The sequence below is a fragment of the Panulirus ornatus genome, chromosome 6, assembly GCF_036320965.1.
Source record: "Panulirus ornatus isolate Po-2019 chromosome 6, ASM3632096v1, whole genome shotgun sequence".
NCBI classification, from domain to species: Eukaryota; Metazoa; Arthropoda; class Malacostraca; order Decapoda; family Palinuridae; genus Panulirus; species Panulirus ornatus.
This window is the reverse complement of record NC_092229.1, coordinates 20,186,969-20,205,125: the sequence shown is the minus strand read 5'-3', so window position 1 is coordinate 20,205,125 and position 18,157 is coordinate 20,186,969. Positions and strand designations below refer to the sequence as shown.

At 39.4% G+C, this 18,157-nt stretch overlaps 1 protein-coding gene across 2 annotated transcripts in view; it reads right to left on the bottom strand.

Moving 5' to 3' along the window:
• The window catches only part of LOC139749115 (alanine--glyoxylate aminotransferase 2, mitochondrial), a 136,264-nt gene that overhangs the window by 27,729 nt on the left and 90,378 nt on the right, over positions 1–18,157 (bottom strand). For both annotated transcript variants that reach the window (XM_071662707.1, XM_071662708.1), the window contains 2 exons: positions 12,766–12,963; positions 8,097–8,189 (listed from right to left, as the gene is read on the bottom strand). In XM_071662707.1, the coding sequence (XP_071518808.1) occupies positions 8,097–8,189; positions 12,766–12,963 (291 nt within the window). The remainder of the gene's footprint in view (positions 1–8,096; positions 8,190–12,765; positions 12,964–18,157) is intronic.

The window sequence follows — 18,157 nt, the reverse complement described above, 5'->3', positions numbered from 1 at the left end:
AATCCTGATTGCAGTATTCAATGTTCTTAAAAGATGATACTAACCCCAGAATCTTATTCATCATGAAAAGTTCCATGTATACAGATATTTTAAACCACATCTGTTATTCAAGAAAAAATATTAAAATTACAGGTAGTTCTGGGAATTTTTCAGTCTAAATAAACTCTTCTTTCAAACTTGGAATATAACTTAAAGAGAAGCTTCCTTACCCTTTATTATAACCTAAATTACCCCAAATACTTCCTAGGCCTGACCTGATGGTACATAATACAAATGAAAAAGCTATTTATATATATTTATTATACTTAGTCGCATCTCCTGTGTCAGCTCAAGTAAACAGACAAAAGAATGGCCCAACCCACTCACATACACATGTATGTACATAAACGCCCATACACGCACATATACATAACTTGCTGCCTTCATCCATTCCCATCACCACCCCACAGCACATGAAATAGCACCACCCACCCCCTGCGCGTGCACAAGATAGTGCTAGGAAAAGACAACAAAGGCCACATTCGTTCACACTCAGTCTCTAGCTGTAATGTGTAATGCACCAAAATCACAGCTCCCTTTCCACATCTACACCCTGCAAAACTTTCCATGATTTACCCCAGATGCTTCACATGCCCTGATTCAATCCATTGACAGCACGTCGATCCCAGTATACCACATCATTCCAATTCACTCCATTCCTTACATGTCCATCACCCTCATGTATGTCCAAGCCCCGATCGCTCTAAATCTTTTTCACTCCATCCTTCCACCTCCAATTTGGGCTCCCACTTCTCCTCATTCCCTCAACCTCTGACACATATCCTCTTTGTCAATCTTTCCTCACTCATTCTCTTTTATGAATGATATTAAGCCAGGTTACAGTGATGGGTGATTTCAATGCAAAGGTGAGTAATGTGGCAGTTGAGGGAATAATTGGTGTACATGGGGCATTCAGTGTTGTAAATGGAAATGGTGAAGAGCTTGTAGATTTATGTGCTGAAAAAGGACTGGTGATAGGGAATACCTGGTTTAAAAAGAGAGATATACATATGTATACGTATGCTGGTAGGAGAGATAGCCTAATTGATAGGTGTGCGAAATAGAGACTTTTGGATGTTAATGTACTGAGAGATGCATCTGGAGGGATGTCTGATCATTATCTTGTGGAGGCGAAAATGAAGATTTGTAGAGGTTTTCAGAAAACAAGAGAGAATGTTGGGGTGAAGAGAGTGGCGAGAGTAAGTGAGCTTGGGAAGGAGACTTGTGTGAGGATGTACCGGGAGGAGAGACTGAGTACAGAATGGAAAAAGGTGAGAACAAACTATGTAAGGGGAGTTGGGGAGGAATGGGAAAATTTTAGGGAAGCAGTGACGGCTTGCGCAAAAGATGCTTGTGGCATGAGAAGTGTGAGAGGTGGGCAGATTAGATAGGGTAGTGAGTGGTGGGATGAAAATGTAAGATTATTAGTGAAAGAGAAGAGAGAAGCATTTGGACAATTTTTGCAGGGAAATAATGCAAATGACAGGGAGATGTATAAGATGTATAAAAGAAAGAGGCAAGTCGAGAGAAAAGTGCAAGAGGCGAAAAAGAGGGCAAATGAGAGTTGGGGTGAGAGTATCATTAAATTTTGGGGAGAATAAAAAGATGTTTTGGAAGGAGGTAAATAAAGTGCATAAGACATGGGAACGAATGGGAACATCAGTGATGGGGGCAAATGGGGAGGTGATAACAAGTAGTGGTGATGTGAGAAGGAGATGGAGTGAGTATTTTGAAGGTTTGTTGAATGTGTTTGATGACAGAGTGGCAGATATAGGGTGTTTTGGATGAGGTGGTGTGCAAAGTGAGAGGGTTAGGGAGAATGATTTGGTTAACAGAGAAGAGGTAGTAAAAGCTTTGTGGAAGATGAAAGCCGGCAAGGCAGCGGGTTTGGATGGTATTGGAGTGGAATTCATTAAAAAAGGGGGTGACTGTACTGTTGACTGGTTGGTGAGGTTATTTAATGTATGTATGACTCATGGTGAGGTGCCTGAGGATTGGTGGAATGCTTGCATAGTGCCACTGTACAAAGGCAAAGGGGATAAAAGTGAATGCTAAAATCACAGAGGTATAAGTTTGTTGATTATTCCTGGGAAATTATATGGGAGGGTATTGATTGAGAGGGTGAAGGCATGTACAGAGCATCAGATTGGGGAAGACCAGTGTGGTTTCAGAGGTGGTAGAGGATGTGTGGATCAGGTGTTTGCTTTGAAGAATGTATGTGAGAAATACTTAGAAAAGCAAATGGATTTGTATGTAGCATTTATGGATCTGGAGAAGGCATATGATAGAGTTGATTGAGATGCTCTGTGGAAGGTATTACGAATATATGGTGTGGGAGGCAAGTTGTTAAAAGCAGTGAAATGTTTTTATCGACGATGTAAGGCATGTGTAAGTATAGGAAGAGAGGAAAGTGATTTGGTTCTCAGTGAATGTTGGTTTGCAGCACGGGTGCATGATGTCCCCAAGGTTGTTTAATTTGTTTATGCATGGGGTTGTTAGGCAGGCGAAAGCAAGAGTTTTGGAAAGAGGGGCAAGTATGCAGTCTGTTGTGGATGAAAGAGCTTGGGAAGTGAGTCAGTTGTTGTTCGCTGATGAAACAGCGCCGGTGGCTGATTCAGGTGAGAAACTGCAGAAGCTGGTGACTGAGTTTGGTAAAGTGTGTGAAAGAAGAAAGCTGAGAGTAAATGTGAATAAGAGCAAGGTTATAAGGTACAGTAGGATTCATGGACAAGTCAATTGGGAGGTAAGTTTGAATGGAGAAAAAACTGGAGGAAGTGGAGTGTTTTAGATATGTGGGAGTGAATTTGGCAGCGGAGGGAACCATGGAAGCGGAAGTGAGTCATAGGGTGGGGGAGGGGGCAAAAGTTCTGGGTGAGATGAAGAATGTGTGGAAGGCGAGAATGTTATCTTGTTAAGCAAAAATGGGTATGTTTCAAGGAATAGTGGTTCCAACAATGATACATGGTTGAGAGGCATGGGCTATAGATAGAGTTGTGCAGAGGAGGGTGGATGTGCTGGAAATGAGATGTTTGAGGACAATATGTGGTGTGAGGTGGTTTGATTGAATATGTAATGAAAGGGTAAGAGAGATGTGTGGTAATAAAAAGAGTGTGGTTGAGAGAGCAGAAGAGTGTGTTTTGAAATGGCTTGGTCACATGGAGAGAATGAGTGAGGAAAGATTGACAAAGAGGATATATGTGTCAGAGGTGGAGGGAACGAGGAGAAGTGGGAGACCAAATTGGGGTGGAAAGATGGAGTGAAAAAGATTTTGAGTGATCGGGGCCTGAACATGCAGGTGGGTGAAAGGCGTGCAAGGAATAGAGTGAATTGGAACGATGTGGTATACCGGGGTCAACGTGCTGTCAATGGATTGAACAGGGCATGTGAAGCATCTGAAGTAAACCATGGAAAGTTCTGTGGGGCCTGGATGTGGAAAGGGAGCTGTAGTTTCGGTGCATTGTACATGACAACTAGAGACTTAGTGTGAACGAATGTGGCCTTTGTTGTCTTTTCCTAGCACTACCTCACACACATGCAGGGGGAGGGGATTGTTATTTCATGTGTGGCGGGGTGGCAATGGGAATGAATAAGGGCAGACAGTATGAATTATGTACATGTGTATATATGTATATGTCTGGGTGTGTATATATATATGTATATGTTGAGATGTATCGGTATGTATATGTGCGTGTGTGGACGTGTATGTATATACACGTGTATGTGGGTGGGTTGGGCCATTCTTTCATCTGTTTCCTTGCACTACCTTACTAACGCGGGAGACAGCGACAAAGTATAATAAATAAATTTGAATAATTATTTCAAAGCATAATTTCAAGACATAATGGTCCTTCAACAAATTTTCAACCCAGAATTTCATTCAATATGAAAATGAACAGTGAGAGTTTAAAACAAATCTATTTTTCAGAAAAAAAGGACAAAAAATAGTACTTATTACACCAAAAATCTTTTTGCTTCAAAAATAAAATATATATTGATATAAGACTTTCTTTTCTTACCTTAAAAAAATTTGAAAATATTCAGTAATGCTTCCTAGGACTGACAGATAGTGAAGAATATGGAGCAAATTATCAAATATATCAAACAAGTATTCATTCTGAAGGTTATTTAGTGAAGAATATAAAGCAAATTATCAAATATATCAAACAAGCATTCATTCTGAAGATTACTTAATGTTTATAAAAGAACATTTCATTCCCAGAATCTTATTCACATGAAATGTCAAGTCATAAGATTTTAAAGCATATCTAGTTTTTGAAGAAAAATGACAAAATTTGCTGGTAATAAAGAGTTAAGGGTATTTCTTTAGCCAAAAAACTTTCTTTCAAAAATGGAATACTGAGTAACTTAATGAGAGGCTTCTCTACCTCAAATAATAAAAAATACTATACTACTTCCTAAGGGTGGCAGAAAGTGCATAACATATTGCAAAAGATTAAGAATCATTAAAAACTGAGTTTAAAAGAAAATGTAATTCTTTTTAGAAAAAATTAAAGAAGTACTGGTAGGTTCAGTGTATTTTTTTTCACCAAAATTGATTTGCCTTAAAACTGAAAAGTAACTTCTTGAAAGGTTTCTTTACCTTGCATATATGTGCTTCTTTGGGCCTACAGATAGCAGGTAATATGAGGTAAATCATCATGATATGTCTTAATCATGTAAATATTTCAAAGCTCGATTTCAGCACTTTTCTTAATATTCCTAGAAGAACATCTCCAACTTTCCATTTTGGTAGGTGGTAGTTGGTAGGCAGTCAACAAGCAGGGAGGTATATTACCAGTACTACCTGCCTATGTATCATGAAGGTTAGTGATGGCTACTACTTTAGCGGTTATCAAATTCCACTCCTCTTACCCAGTTAGCTGTCTTTCCCTTCTGCATTACCCACACATGGTCCAATGGCATTCTGTCCACAAACATATAATTTCTTCTCATCATAAAAAAAATGTGACAACACTTGACTCACATAGCTCATTCTTCTTAACACTAGAGTTTCCTATGATGAGCATTATGCACTAGCCATGGCTTTTAGCAAAATGTTAAATGTAATAGATAGAAGCAGTAGTTAGGAATATTTAGACAGGAGCATTAGACAGAAACATGAGGTAGAAGTAGTAGGTGGGAACAATTGGCAGGAGCACTGGGTAGAAGTAGTCGCTAGGAAATTATGTAGGACCCTCTGCAAACATTATGCTAGAGTTACCTCTGCCAGTGGCCTGTTAAGGGTGAGGCACTAAAGGCTAAGAAGCAGCACTGGAGTTCACTAGTTATTAAGACTCTATTGTCATGGCCACCTACTTAAGGAAGGTCCAGGTGGGAATAGGCATCAGAGATATAGGTATAGAGACAGAACATTTCAGCCCCTCAGATTCTTATTCTTGAGAAGTTTCATGTACACAGACTTTATAGGAAATATATTTTGGAGAAAAACAACTAAAATTGCAAGTTAATATTCTGTGTATCTTTCTAGCTAAAAACTATTTTCATCAAAATTAGAATATAATTTAATTAGAGGACTCCTTTACCTTAAATGATAACTTAGTTTTTCAATAATACTTCCTAAAGGTGTCACATAGTACATAATATGAAGCAAAATATAATGGATGTTGTATATACCTCTAAGACCCATTCCCTATAGGAACTCCCATCAAAAGGGTAGACATGGCAAAAGTCTCCTCTTATCCCTGTCTTTGCATGCCTTCCTCACATACACCATTCCACACATTCTTCCCTCTATTTTTCTCCTGCCAGTGCTCTCCATTCAAATTCCCCATGTCACTGGTGGTCTTCCTCTCATACTAACCTATTTGATTGTACTATCCTACATTCTCACAAACTCCCCATCTTCTATTCTTTCTACACATACATCCCAAACCACTACAAAGGATTTTGTTTCATCCACTTTACCACTCCATAATACATTCCCTTTGCATTCCCTGCTGTACCAAATCTCTCATATATCCCCTCATTACTTTTTTGTTCCACCTAGTCATAGATATTAAACAACTATTAATTTCAGGACTTATGGTCCTAAAGCAGCATCTTTGTCTTAAGTGTTTTTCAACAGGAAAAATATGACCCACAATTAGCTTAAACATTTTTTTCTTTAATCAAAAATGTTGTTTTTGTCAGAAAACTTTCAAAAATGAAATATAGCTTAAGGAGTTACTTCTCTACCTTAAAGAATAAGCAAAAATATCATATAATGCTTCTAAGAGCTAAAAACAGCATGTAATATGAAGCAAATTATCACAAAATATATCAAAAGTAATAATGTCAAAGCATGATTTCAGTACTTAATGTCTGTAAAAGAAATTTTGATCCCACCCTCTTATTAGGAATAGAAAGCAAGATGAATACCAAGATTTTAAGCCAAATCTATTTTATGAAGAAAATATAAAACTTGCAGGGTATTTTTTAAAAGGCTTACAAACTATTTCTTTCATCAAATCTTAAGTAATTTACAATATTCTGTAATATCTCCAAGAGCTGAATATAACACATAATTTGAATGAAAACATCATGAATGATACTTAACATCTTATGCCAAAGCTTAAATTCAGGACTTAATGGTCCCAAACAACATTTTCACATGTAAAAGGAGCCTTCTCCAAAAGGGTCAAGGTGACCAGAAAAATACCTCAGGGTTCTGTTCTGGGACAATCATTCTTATAATAATAGTCTATGTAAATGACTTGCCTGAAGGCATGGATTCCAACCTGAATATGTTTGCATATGATGAAAAGGTCATGAAGGAAGTGAAAAGTGAGGATTGCAACAACTTGCAAGGGGATGTAAACAGTCTCCAAAGTTAGGGTGATACACTGTCAATGAAATTCAACTGTAAATAAGTTTGGGACTGAGTTAAAGAAGGTCTCAATACAATCATCTTCTAGCTGGAACTCAGTTTCAGGATTCTGCCAGAGTACCACATTAGGAGAATAATTAAAGAGACATACTTTCTGCCAGTAAATATTGCTACAGATTTTTCAAGTATTTGGATGAGAAAATATTTTGCATGCTCTTCATACCTTACATAAGGCCAAAACAAAAATATCATTCTATGGTCTGCTCAGCACACCTAAAAAGTCACAAAGAGCAAACAGACGTCCAAAGGAGGTACCAGAATCAAGATAGCTAAATCATAAGGAAATGCTAGAGGCATAATACTTGCCCACCTTGGAAGAGAGAGGAGTGAAGGGAGACTTGATAGCAAGTGCTGAGTTTTCAAAACAGATAATTGACATGACCAGTGAATAGTTCTTTGAAATATGTAGGGATAAAGTAACCAGAGAACATGATACGAGATTAAGTCAGAAACTTGTTGAAAAGGATATAAAGAAATGCTTTGTAAGTATAAGACCAGTGGATGAATAAAACTGAAGACATGGTTAATAAAGACAGCATATATGAATGCAAAAATCTGTATGACAGTTGAGAATGTTCAAGAGAAGGGATCCCATAAGCATAAAACTCCTACCGTATACAGTACAAATAGATAATTACACACACACACACAATGAATCCTAAATATCTTCTGCCAGTTGTTGGACTTCCTTCTTCATTCAGTATTTACAGTCAGTTAAAGTGTTAAATAAAGACACTGAATACTCAATATCTTTTGAGTCATATACTTAAACATTAAGGTTCATTTGCATATGTAAAAATAAATGATATGATCTACTCAGTTGTATATCTGTCCACAACACATGCATAAATACCAAAACCCACTCAAAGCAGCATGTGATCTATACTTAAACAGAGCAACATTTTTATGAAGCTTCAGACTCAAAAGCTCAGAGATTTCAAGTACATACAGCTCCAGGTCTGTCCCTGTCAATTTCAATGTGTGTCTGTAAATAAACATTATTATAATAAGCAGATTGGTTCCTGCTTTTCCTCCTCACACACTATCATACCACATACTACAGCTAGCATTCATGCCTGTTACTTCAGGTTCTGAAGCTCCATATATCAAAGGCATCATGGCTACTAATGTTCTGATTTCATAAAATCATGCAAACAGTATAAAGGCTTACTTCATCAGAAATGCAGAGACCTCCTTTAGAGCGCACCAGCTCAAATGCTTCCTTCAGGTAGCCCAAAGGGAACTGCACTGTGCCTCCAACACCCTTAAAATGAAAAAACTTTTACTACAGATAGTAACTAGGTTTTCATGGGAAAAAACAAAGTGAAATTTAGTCCAGTGGCTTTAGTCTGAACAATACATTCACAGACAAACATGACAGAGCACTATTTCTATAAAATAATGATATTATCAGTGTTTAGAAACAATAATGATAAAGAAAATTAAATTTCAATTAAGTAAGCTAAACCTTGAGGATATAAATAATCATGTTTATATCAAAAATATAGTGGCTAATATTCAAGATTTCAAAAGCATGGATATTATTTTCTCAAGAGAAAATTATCATAATGCCCATTAGATTCTATTTAAAGAGTCAAACTGGAGAGGTGCAAACAATTACGGATGACAAAGCTTGCAAACTTGCAGTTCCCCTGCCCATTAGTTTAAAACTGCCACTTTACATGTGTCATCCAGGGATCAGCAAGGCCTTTGCAATGTATTTCACTTTCAACTGCATCTCCCCACCACGCCTCATAGGACTGGATAAGCCCAGTGGATCTTTTATGTGCTTGCTCACTCCCACCATTAGCTCCACTGTAGATGATCTTTACAAACAATATGCTCTTAACCTTCTACATTCAAAGATTTATGAAATACTGTAAAACATAAAAAAAAGTTCTGGACAACATTACGTGGTCTTAATTTTGAACTTGGATAGGTGTAAACAATAATTAAAGTGACATAACTCAAAGCAATTAAAATTTATCAAGGGTTTTCCCTTTACATCAATATTCTATTGAGCTAGAGATATTTCTTAGCTTTTAGTATAGATGTAGCCCTACTAACATATAATTTGTCAAAATTGTGGTTATCAAATCTCTTGCCATCACTGTCAGTAATGCCAAATGTAATCTTGTGGTAGACACTAAATAACATAAACAGTATATCTAACATTAAGACAGCTAAAGAATGAGAATGGTAACTAATACCCATTGCTGTTTGGAAGATAATACTTAACAAATGGAATTCATTGTCTGATAATTGTTGAAGACTGTTTCCAAGAGGGTTTCTTCTCAAATTGCCTTAATGGGGAGTTAAGTTGTATGTCTCTAAATCCATCAAATGATCCTTCATAGTAATCAAGGACTGATAAAAAAAGACTATTTTTGAGGTTTGATTCTTCTTTCTTGTTTGAAAAGAGTCATTAATAGAGCATTACAGTTCTATTTTCAATCCTGTCCAATTTTTCTTTTTAAGGTATACACTAACATCATGAATATAAGATCTCAATTGAAAAAAAAATTGGATGAGCAAATATGAGGTAAAAAGAGATGGATAGGTGTATGATGCATAATTCATGCCAGTACATATCAACTACAAGACATTAATTTTAAGGTATAGTTTGATACATATACAAAAATCTGTTGTTGTAAGGGAAGCCAAAATTTTCTCTTTCTTTCTTTCATACTATTCGCCATTTCCCGCATTAGCGAGGTAGCGTTAAGAACAGAGGACTGGGCCTTTGAGGGAATATCCTCACCTGGCCCCCTTCTCTGTTCCTTCTTTTGGAAAATTAAAAAAAAAAAAAAAATGAAGACAAAATAAATTAGCATTAAATCAGCGGTTTAATATCTAAAATAAGATTATAAGATAAAAGCAATTTCCTGGTCATCAAATTAATCTTAAATAAGATCACACGATAAAAGCAATTACCTTATCATCATCAGATTTAGACCACTACACTGGGAATTTTCTGTAATGTCACCATTTAATTAGTAATATAATTATAATGAAAAAAAAGAAGTTATGGAGAAGCCTTTGGAAACACTCTGCTAGAGTTTCTTTTTCCCAGTGGCCAGTTAAGGGAGAGATACTTTAGATTAAGAAAATGCACTGGAGTTCATCAGCTGTGGAGACTTTTAATATGACAACACCCAAGAGGGAGTTCCCAGAATGAACAGGCATCAAAGATACATATAGAAACTGGTAGTCCTGTTTATATGTCAAAATTTCTTTTCTTCCAAACATTTGCATTGTTTATCCAAAGACTGATACATCCTAGTGTGGAGTACTGCTCTCACATCTGGGGTGGTTCTAGCTCTACATACATTCTTGACAAAGTTGAGCTGAAAGCAGTCTGGCTTATCAACCCTCCTAGGCTAACTTCAAAATTTACCCACTTGCCCTACACCACAATGTTGGTTTACTTACCCCTTCTATAGGTAGTACTTTGGTTTTTGTTCCCAAAAGCTGGCTGCATGTGTACCCCACTACTAGCTAGACCATGCAATACTTGACAGGCTGCTGCATTACATGATTACTGTGTGACCAGTGGCAACTCGAGTGAGGGCCACTTTGATAAAAGCTTATTTCACTTATTCTCAAAGCTTTGGTACTCTTTACCCTCTTGTGTTTTTCCCAATAACTATGACCTGGCAGTTTTTAAAAGACAGGTTTCTATCTTACTCCAAAATTTGTAAACACATTCCCTTCCTTCCTCTTTTCTTCCCCTTTTAATGACCTCTTTTATTTCAACTAAGACCCAGCCTTGATGAGGACTTTTGTCAGTGACTGGAGCCTTAAAAAAAAAAAAAAATATATATAACATACATACATACATGGGGTGAGAGAGTATCATTAAATTTTAGGGAGAATAAAAAGATGTTCTGGAAGGAGGTAAATAAAGTGCGTAAGACAAGGGAGCAAATGGGAACTTCAGTGAAGGGCGCAAATGGGGAGGTGATAACAAGTAGTGGTGATGTGAGAAGGAGATGGAGTGAGTATTTTGAAGGTTTGTTGAATGTGTTTGATGATAGAGTGGCAGATATAGGGTGTTTTGGTCGAGGTGGTGTGCAAAGTGAGAGGGTTAGGGAAAATGATTTGGTAAACAGAGAAGAGGTAGTAAAAGCTTTGCGGAAGATGAAAGCCGGCAAGGCAGCAGGTTTCGATGGTATTGCAGTGGAATTTATTAAAAAAGGGGGTGACTGTATTATTGACTGGTTGGTAAGGTTATTTAATGTATGTATGACTCATGGTGAGGTGCCTGAGGATTGGCGGAATGCGTGCATAGTGCCATTGTACAAAGGTAAAGGGGATAAGAGTGAGTGCTCAAATTACAGAGGTATAAGTCTGTTGAGTATTCCTGATAAATTATATGGGAGGGTATTGATTGAGAGGGTGAAGGCATGTACAGAGCATCAGATTGGGGAAGAGCAGTGTGGTTTCAGAAGTGGTAGAGGATGTGTGGATCAGGTGTTTGCTCTGAAGAATGTATGTGAGAAATACTTAGAAAAGCAAATGGATTTGTATGTAGCATTTATGGATCTGGAGAAGGCATATGATAGAGTTGATAGAGATGCTCTGTGGAAGGTATTAAGAATATATGGTGTGGGAGGCAAGTTGTTAGAAACAGTGAAAAGTTTTTATCGAGGATGTAAGGCATGTGTACGTGTAGGAAGAGAGGAAAGTGATTGGTTCTCAGTGAATGTAGGTTTGCGGCAGGGGTGTGTGATGTCTCCATGGTTGTTTAATTTGTTTATGGATGGGGTTGTTAGGGAGGTGAATGCAAGAGTTTTGGAAAGAGGGGCAAGTATGAAGTCTGTTGGGGATGAGAGAGCTTGGGAAGTGAGTCAGTTGTTGTTCGCTGATGATACAGCGCTGGTGGCTGATTCATGTGAGAAACTGCAGAAGCTGGTGACTGAGTTTGGTAAAGTGTGTGAAAGAAGAAAGTTAAGAGTAAATGTGAATAAGAGCAAGGTTATTAGGTACAGTAGGGTTGAGGGTCAAGTCAATTGGGAGGTGAGTTTGAATGGAGAAAAACTGGAGGAAGTGAAGTGTTTTAGATATCTGGGAGTGGATCTGGCAGCGGATGGAACCATGGAAGCGGAAGTGGATCATAGGGTGGGGGAGGGGGCGAAAATTCTGGGGGCCTTGAAGAATGTGTGGAAGTCGAGAACATTATCTCGGAAAGCAAAAATGGGTATGTTTGAAGGAATAGTGGTTCCAACAATGTTGTATAGTTGCGAGGCGTGGGCTATGGATAGAGTTGTGCGCAGGAGGATGGATGTGCTGGAAATGAGATGTTTGAGGACAATGTGTGGTGTGAGGTGGTTTGATCGAGTAAGTAACATAAGGGTAAGAGAGATGTGTGGAAATAAAAAGAGCGTGGTTGAGAGAGCAGAAGAGGGTGTTTTGAAATGGTTCGGGCACATGGAGAGAATGAGTGAGGAAAGACTGACCAAGAGAATATATGTGTCGGAGGTGGAGGGAACGAGGAGAAGAGGGAGACCAAATTGGAGGTGGAAAGATGGAGTGTAAAAGATTTTGTGTGATCGGGGCCTGAACATGCAGGAGGGTGAAAGGAGGGCAAGGAATAGAGTGAATTGGAGCGATGTGGTATACCGGGGTTGACGTGCTGTCAGTGGATTGAATCAAGGCATGTGAAGCGTCTGGGGTAAACCATGGAAAGCTGTGTAGGTATGTATATTTGCGTGTGTGGACGTATGTATATACATGTGTATGGGGGTGGGTTGGGCCATTTCTTTCGTCTGTTTCCTTGCGCTACCTCGCAAACGCGGGAAACAGTGACAAAGCAAAAAAAAAAAAAAAAACATACATACCTGAATGGATTCTGCAAAGAAAGCTGCAAGCTTCCCTCCTGGCAAAGAATATTGAAGAACTTCATCCAGTTGACCAATGTACTTCCCTACTGAAGAACATACTCCATTCACCACATCACTCTCACTGGCACGAGTAGATTGTATGGGAGAATCTCGGGAACCACCCCACAGTCCTTGGTAGGGATCAGGATTCATCACCTGCATATAAAATATTTTTTTTTTATTATTTTCCTTTGTCGCTGTCTCCCGCATTAGCGAGGTAGTGCAAGGAAACAGACGAAAGAGTGGCCCAACCCACCCACATACACATGTATATACATACACGTCCACACCCGCAAATATCCATACCTATACATCTCAACGTATACATATATATACATACACAGACATATACATATATACCCATGTACATAATTCACACTGTCTGCCTTTATTCATCCCCATTGCCACCCTGCCACACATGAAATAACAACCCCCTCCCCCCTCATGAGCGTGAGGTAGCGCTAGAAAGACAACAAAAGCCACATTCATTCACACTCAGTCTCTAGCTGTCAAGTAATAATACACCGAAACCACAGCTCCCTTTCCACATCCAGGCCCCACAGAACTTTCCATGGTTTACCCCAGACGCTTCACATGCCCTGGTTTAATCCATTGACAGCACGTCGACCCCAGTATACCACATCGTTCCAATTCACTCTATTCCTTGCACGCCTTTCACCCTCCTGCATGTTCAGGCCCTGATCACTCAAAATCTTTTTCACTCCATCTTTCCACCTACAATTTGGTCTCCCACTTCTCCTTGTTCCCCCCACCTCTGACACATATATCCTCTTGGTCAATCTTTCCTCATTCATTCTCTCCATGTGACCAAACCATTTCAAATCACCCTCTTCTGCTCTCTCAACCACACTCTTTCTATTACCACATATCTCTCTTACCCTATAATTACTTACTCGATCAAAACACCTCACACCACATATTGTCCTCAAACATCTCATTTCCAACACATCCACCCTCCTCTGAACAACCCTATCTACAGCCCATGCCTCAATACCATATAACATTGTTGGAACCACTATTCCTTCACATACCCATTTTTCCTTTCCGAGATAATGTTCTCCCCTTCCACACATGCTTCAATGCTCTCAGAACTTTTGCCCCGTCCCACACGCTGTGACTCACTTCCGCTTCCATGGTTCCATGCACTGCCAAATCCACTCCCAGATATCTAAAACACTTCACTTCCTCCAAGTTTTTCTCCATTCAAACTTACCTCCCAATTGACTTGTCCCTCAACCCTACTGAACCTAATAACCTTGTCCTTATTTACATTTACTCTCAGCTTTCTTCTTTCACACACTTTACCAAACATAGTCACCAGCTTCTGCAGTTTCTCACCCAAATCAGCTACCAGTGCTCTATCATCAGTGGACAACATCTGACTTACTTCCCAAGCCCTCTCATCCACAACAGACTGCATACTTGCCCCTCTCTCCAAAATTCTTGCATTCACCTCCCTAACAACCCCATCTTTAAACAAATTAAACAACCATGGAGACATCACACACCCCTGCCGCAAACCGACATTCACTGGAAAACAATCTCTTTCCTATCTTCCTACTTTTACACATACCTTACATCCTCGATAAAAACATTTCACTGCTTCTAGCAACTTGCCTTCCACACCAAATACTCTTAATACCTTCCACAGGTATTTCAAAGCAAAAACCTGACCCACACATCCTTTAGCACTTCTGAAACCACACTGCTCTTCCCCAATCTGATGCTCTGTAAAAAACCTGACCCACACATCCTTTAGCACTTCTGAAACCACACTACTCTTCCCCAATCTGATGCTCTGTACAAGTCTTTAACCTCTCAATCAAGAGCCTACCATATAATTTCCCAGAAATACTCAACAAACTTATACCTTTGTAATTTGAATACTCACGTTTATCCCCTTTGCCTTTGTACAGTGGCACTATCCATGCATTCCGTCAATCCTCAGGCACTTCACCATGGGCCATACATACATCAAATATCCTCACCAACCAGTCACAACACAGTCACCCCTATTTTTAATAAATTCCACTGCAATACCATCCAAACCCACTGCCTTGCTGGCTTTCATCTTCTGCAAAGGTTTCACTACCTCTTCTCTGCTTACCAAAACATTCTCCCTCACCCCCTCACTTCGCACACCAAAACACCCTATATCTGCCACTCAATCATCTAACACATTCAACTAACCTTCAAAATATTCACTCCATCTTCTGACCTAAACACTACTTGTTATCACCTCCCCATTAGCCCCCTTCACCGATGTTCCCATTTGTTCTCTTGTCTTATAAACTTTATCTACCTCCTTCCAAAACATCTTTTTATTCTCCCTAAAATTTAATGATACTCTCTCACCCCAACTCTCATTTGCCCTCTTTTTCACCTCTTGCACCATTCTCTTGACCTCCTGCCAATTTCTTTCATACATCTCCCAGTCATTTGCACTATTTCCCTGCAAAAATCGCCCAAATGCCTCTCTTTTTCTCTTTCAATAACATTCTTACTTCATCCAACCACTCACTACCCTTTCTAATCTGCCAAACCTCCCACACTTCTCATAGTACAAACATCTTTTGTGCAAGCCATCACTGCCTCCCTAAATACATCCCATTCCTCCCCCACTCCTCTTATGTCCTTTGCTCTCAACTTTTTCCATTATGAACTCAGTCTCTCCTGGTACCTCCTCACACAAGTTTCCTTCCCATGCTCACTTACTCTCACCACTCTCTTCATCCCAACATTTTCTCTTATTTGCTGAAAACCTCTACAAATCTTTACATTCGCTTCCACAAGATAATGATCAGACATCCCTCCAGTTGCACCTCTCACCACATTAACATCCAAAAGTCTCTCTTTCACGCGCCTGTCAATTAACACATAATTGAATACCGCTCTCTGGCCATCTCTACTACTTACATACGTATACTTATGTATATATCTTTTAAAATACAAGGAGGGGAGGGTTTCTAGCCCCATGCTCACGTCCCCTAAGGTTGACTTTTACATCACGCGTGGAATGCGCGTAAAGTATTCTTTCTCCCTATCCACAGGGATATCTATATATTCATTTATTTATGATACTTCATCGCTATCTCCCACGTTAGCGAGGTAGCGCAAAGAAACAGACGAAAGAATGGCCCATCTCACCCACATACACATGTATATACATACACGTCCACACACGCACATATACACACCTATACATCTAAACGTATACAAATATATACACAGACAGACGTATACATATATGTACATGTACATAATTCATAGTCTGCCCTTTTTCATTCCCGTCACCACCCCGCCACACATGAAATAAAAACTGCCTCCCCCCAAATCTGCGCGAAGTAGTGCTAGGAAACGACAACAAAGGCCACATTCGTTCACACTCAGTCTCTAGCTGTCATGTATGTATAATGCACCGAAACCACAGCTCCCTTTCCACATCCACGCCCCGCAAAACTTCATGGTTTACCCCAGATGCTTCACATGCCCTGGTTCAATCCACTGACAGCACGTCGACCCTGGTATACCACATCATTCCAATTCACATGATCCACACATCCTCTACCACTTCTGAAACCACACTGCTCTTCCACAGTCTGATGCTCTGTACATGCCTTCAACCTCTCAATCAATAACCTACCATATAATTTCCCAGGAATACTCAACAAACTTATACCTTTGTAATTTGAATACTCATGTTTATCCCCTTTGCCTTTGTACAGTGGCACTATGCAAGCATTCTGCCAATCCTCAGGCACCTCACCATGAGTCATACATACATTACATAACCTTGCCAACCAGTCAACAATACAGTCACCCCCTTTTATAATTGCACTGCAACACCATCCAAACGCACTGCCTTGCCAGCTTTCATCTTCCGAAAAGCTTTTACAACCTTCTCCCTGTTTACCAAATCATTCTCCCTAACCCTCTCACTTTCCACACAACCTCAATCAAAACACCCTATACTGCTACTATATCATCAAACATATTCAACAAACCTTCAAAATACTCACTTTATCTCCTTCTCACATCACCACTACTTGTTATCACCTCCCCATTAGCCCCCTTCGCTGATGTTCCCATTTCTTCTCTTGTCTTACGCACTTTATTTAACTCATTCCAAAACATCATTTTATTCTCCCTAAAATTTAATGATACTCTCTCATCCCAAGCATCTTTTGCCAGAGCCATCACAGCTTCCCTCAAAGGCTAGGTCCTCTATTCTTAACGCGGGAAATGGTAAACAGTATGAAAATAGATACATATATATATATATATGTATATATATATATATATATATATATATATATATATATATATATATATATATATATATATATAAATAAATATTTTTTTTTTTTTTTTTTATACTTTGTCGCTGTCTCCCGCGTTTGCGAGGTAGCGCAAGGAAACAGACGAAAGAAATGGCCCAACCCCCCCATACACATGTACATACACACGTCCACACACGCAAATATACATACCTACACAGCTTTCCATGGTTTACCCCGGACGCTTCACATGCCTTGATTCAATCCACTGACAGCACGTCAACCCCTGTATACCACATTGCTCCAATTCACTCTATTCCTTGCCCTCCTTTCACCCTCCTGCATGTTCAGGCCCCGATCACACAAAATCCTTTTCACTCCATCTTTCCACCTCCAATTTGGTCTCCCTCTTCTCCTCGTTCCCTCCACCTCCGACACATATATCCTCTTGGTCAATCTTTCCTCACTCATTCTCTCCATGTGCCCAAACCATTTCAAAACACCCTCTTCTGCTCTCTCAACCACGCTCTTTTTATTTCCACACATCTCTCTTACCCTTACGTTACTTACTCGATCAAACCACCTCACACCACACATTGTCCTCAAACATCTCATTTCCAGCACATCCATCCTCCTGCGCACAACTCTATCCATAGCCCACGCCTCGCAACCATACAACATTGTTGGAACTACTATTCCTTCAAACATACCCATTTTTGCTTTCCGGGATAATGTTCTCGACTTCCACACATTTTTCAAGGCTCCCAAAATTTTCGCCCCCTCCCCCACCCTATGATCCACTTCCGCTTCCATGGTTCCATCCGCTGACAGATCCACTCCCAGATATCTAAAACACTTCACTTCCTCCAGTTTTTCTCCATTCAAACTCACCTCCCAATTGACTTGACCCTCAACCCTACTGTACCTAATAACCTTGCTCTTATTCACATTTACTCTTAACTTTCTTCTTCCACACACTCTACCAAACTCCGTCACCAGCTTCTGCAGTTTCTCACATGAATCCGCCACCAGCGCTGTATCATCATCGAACA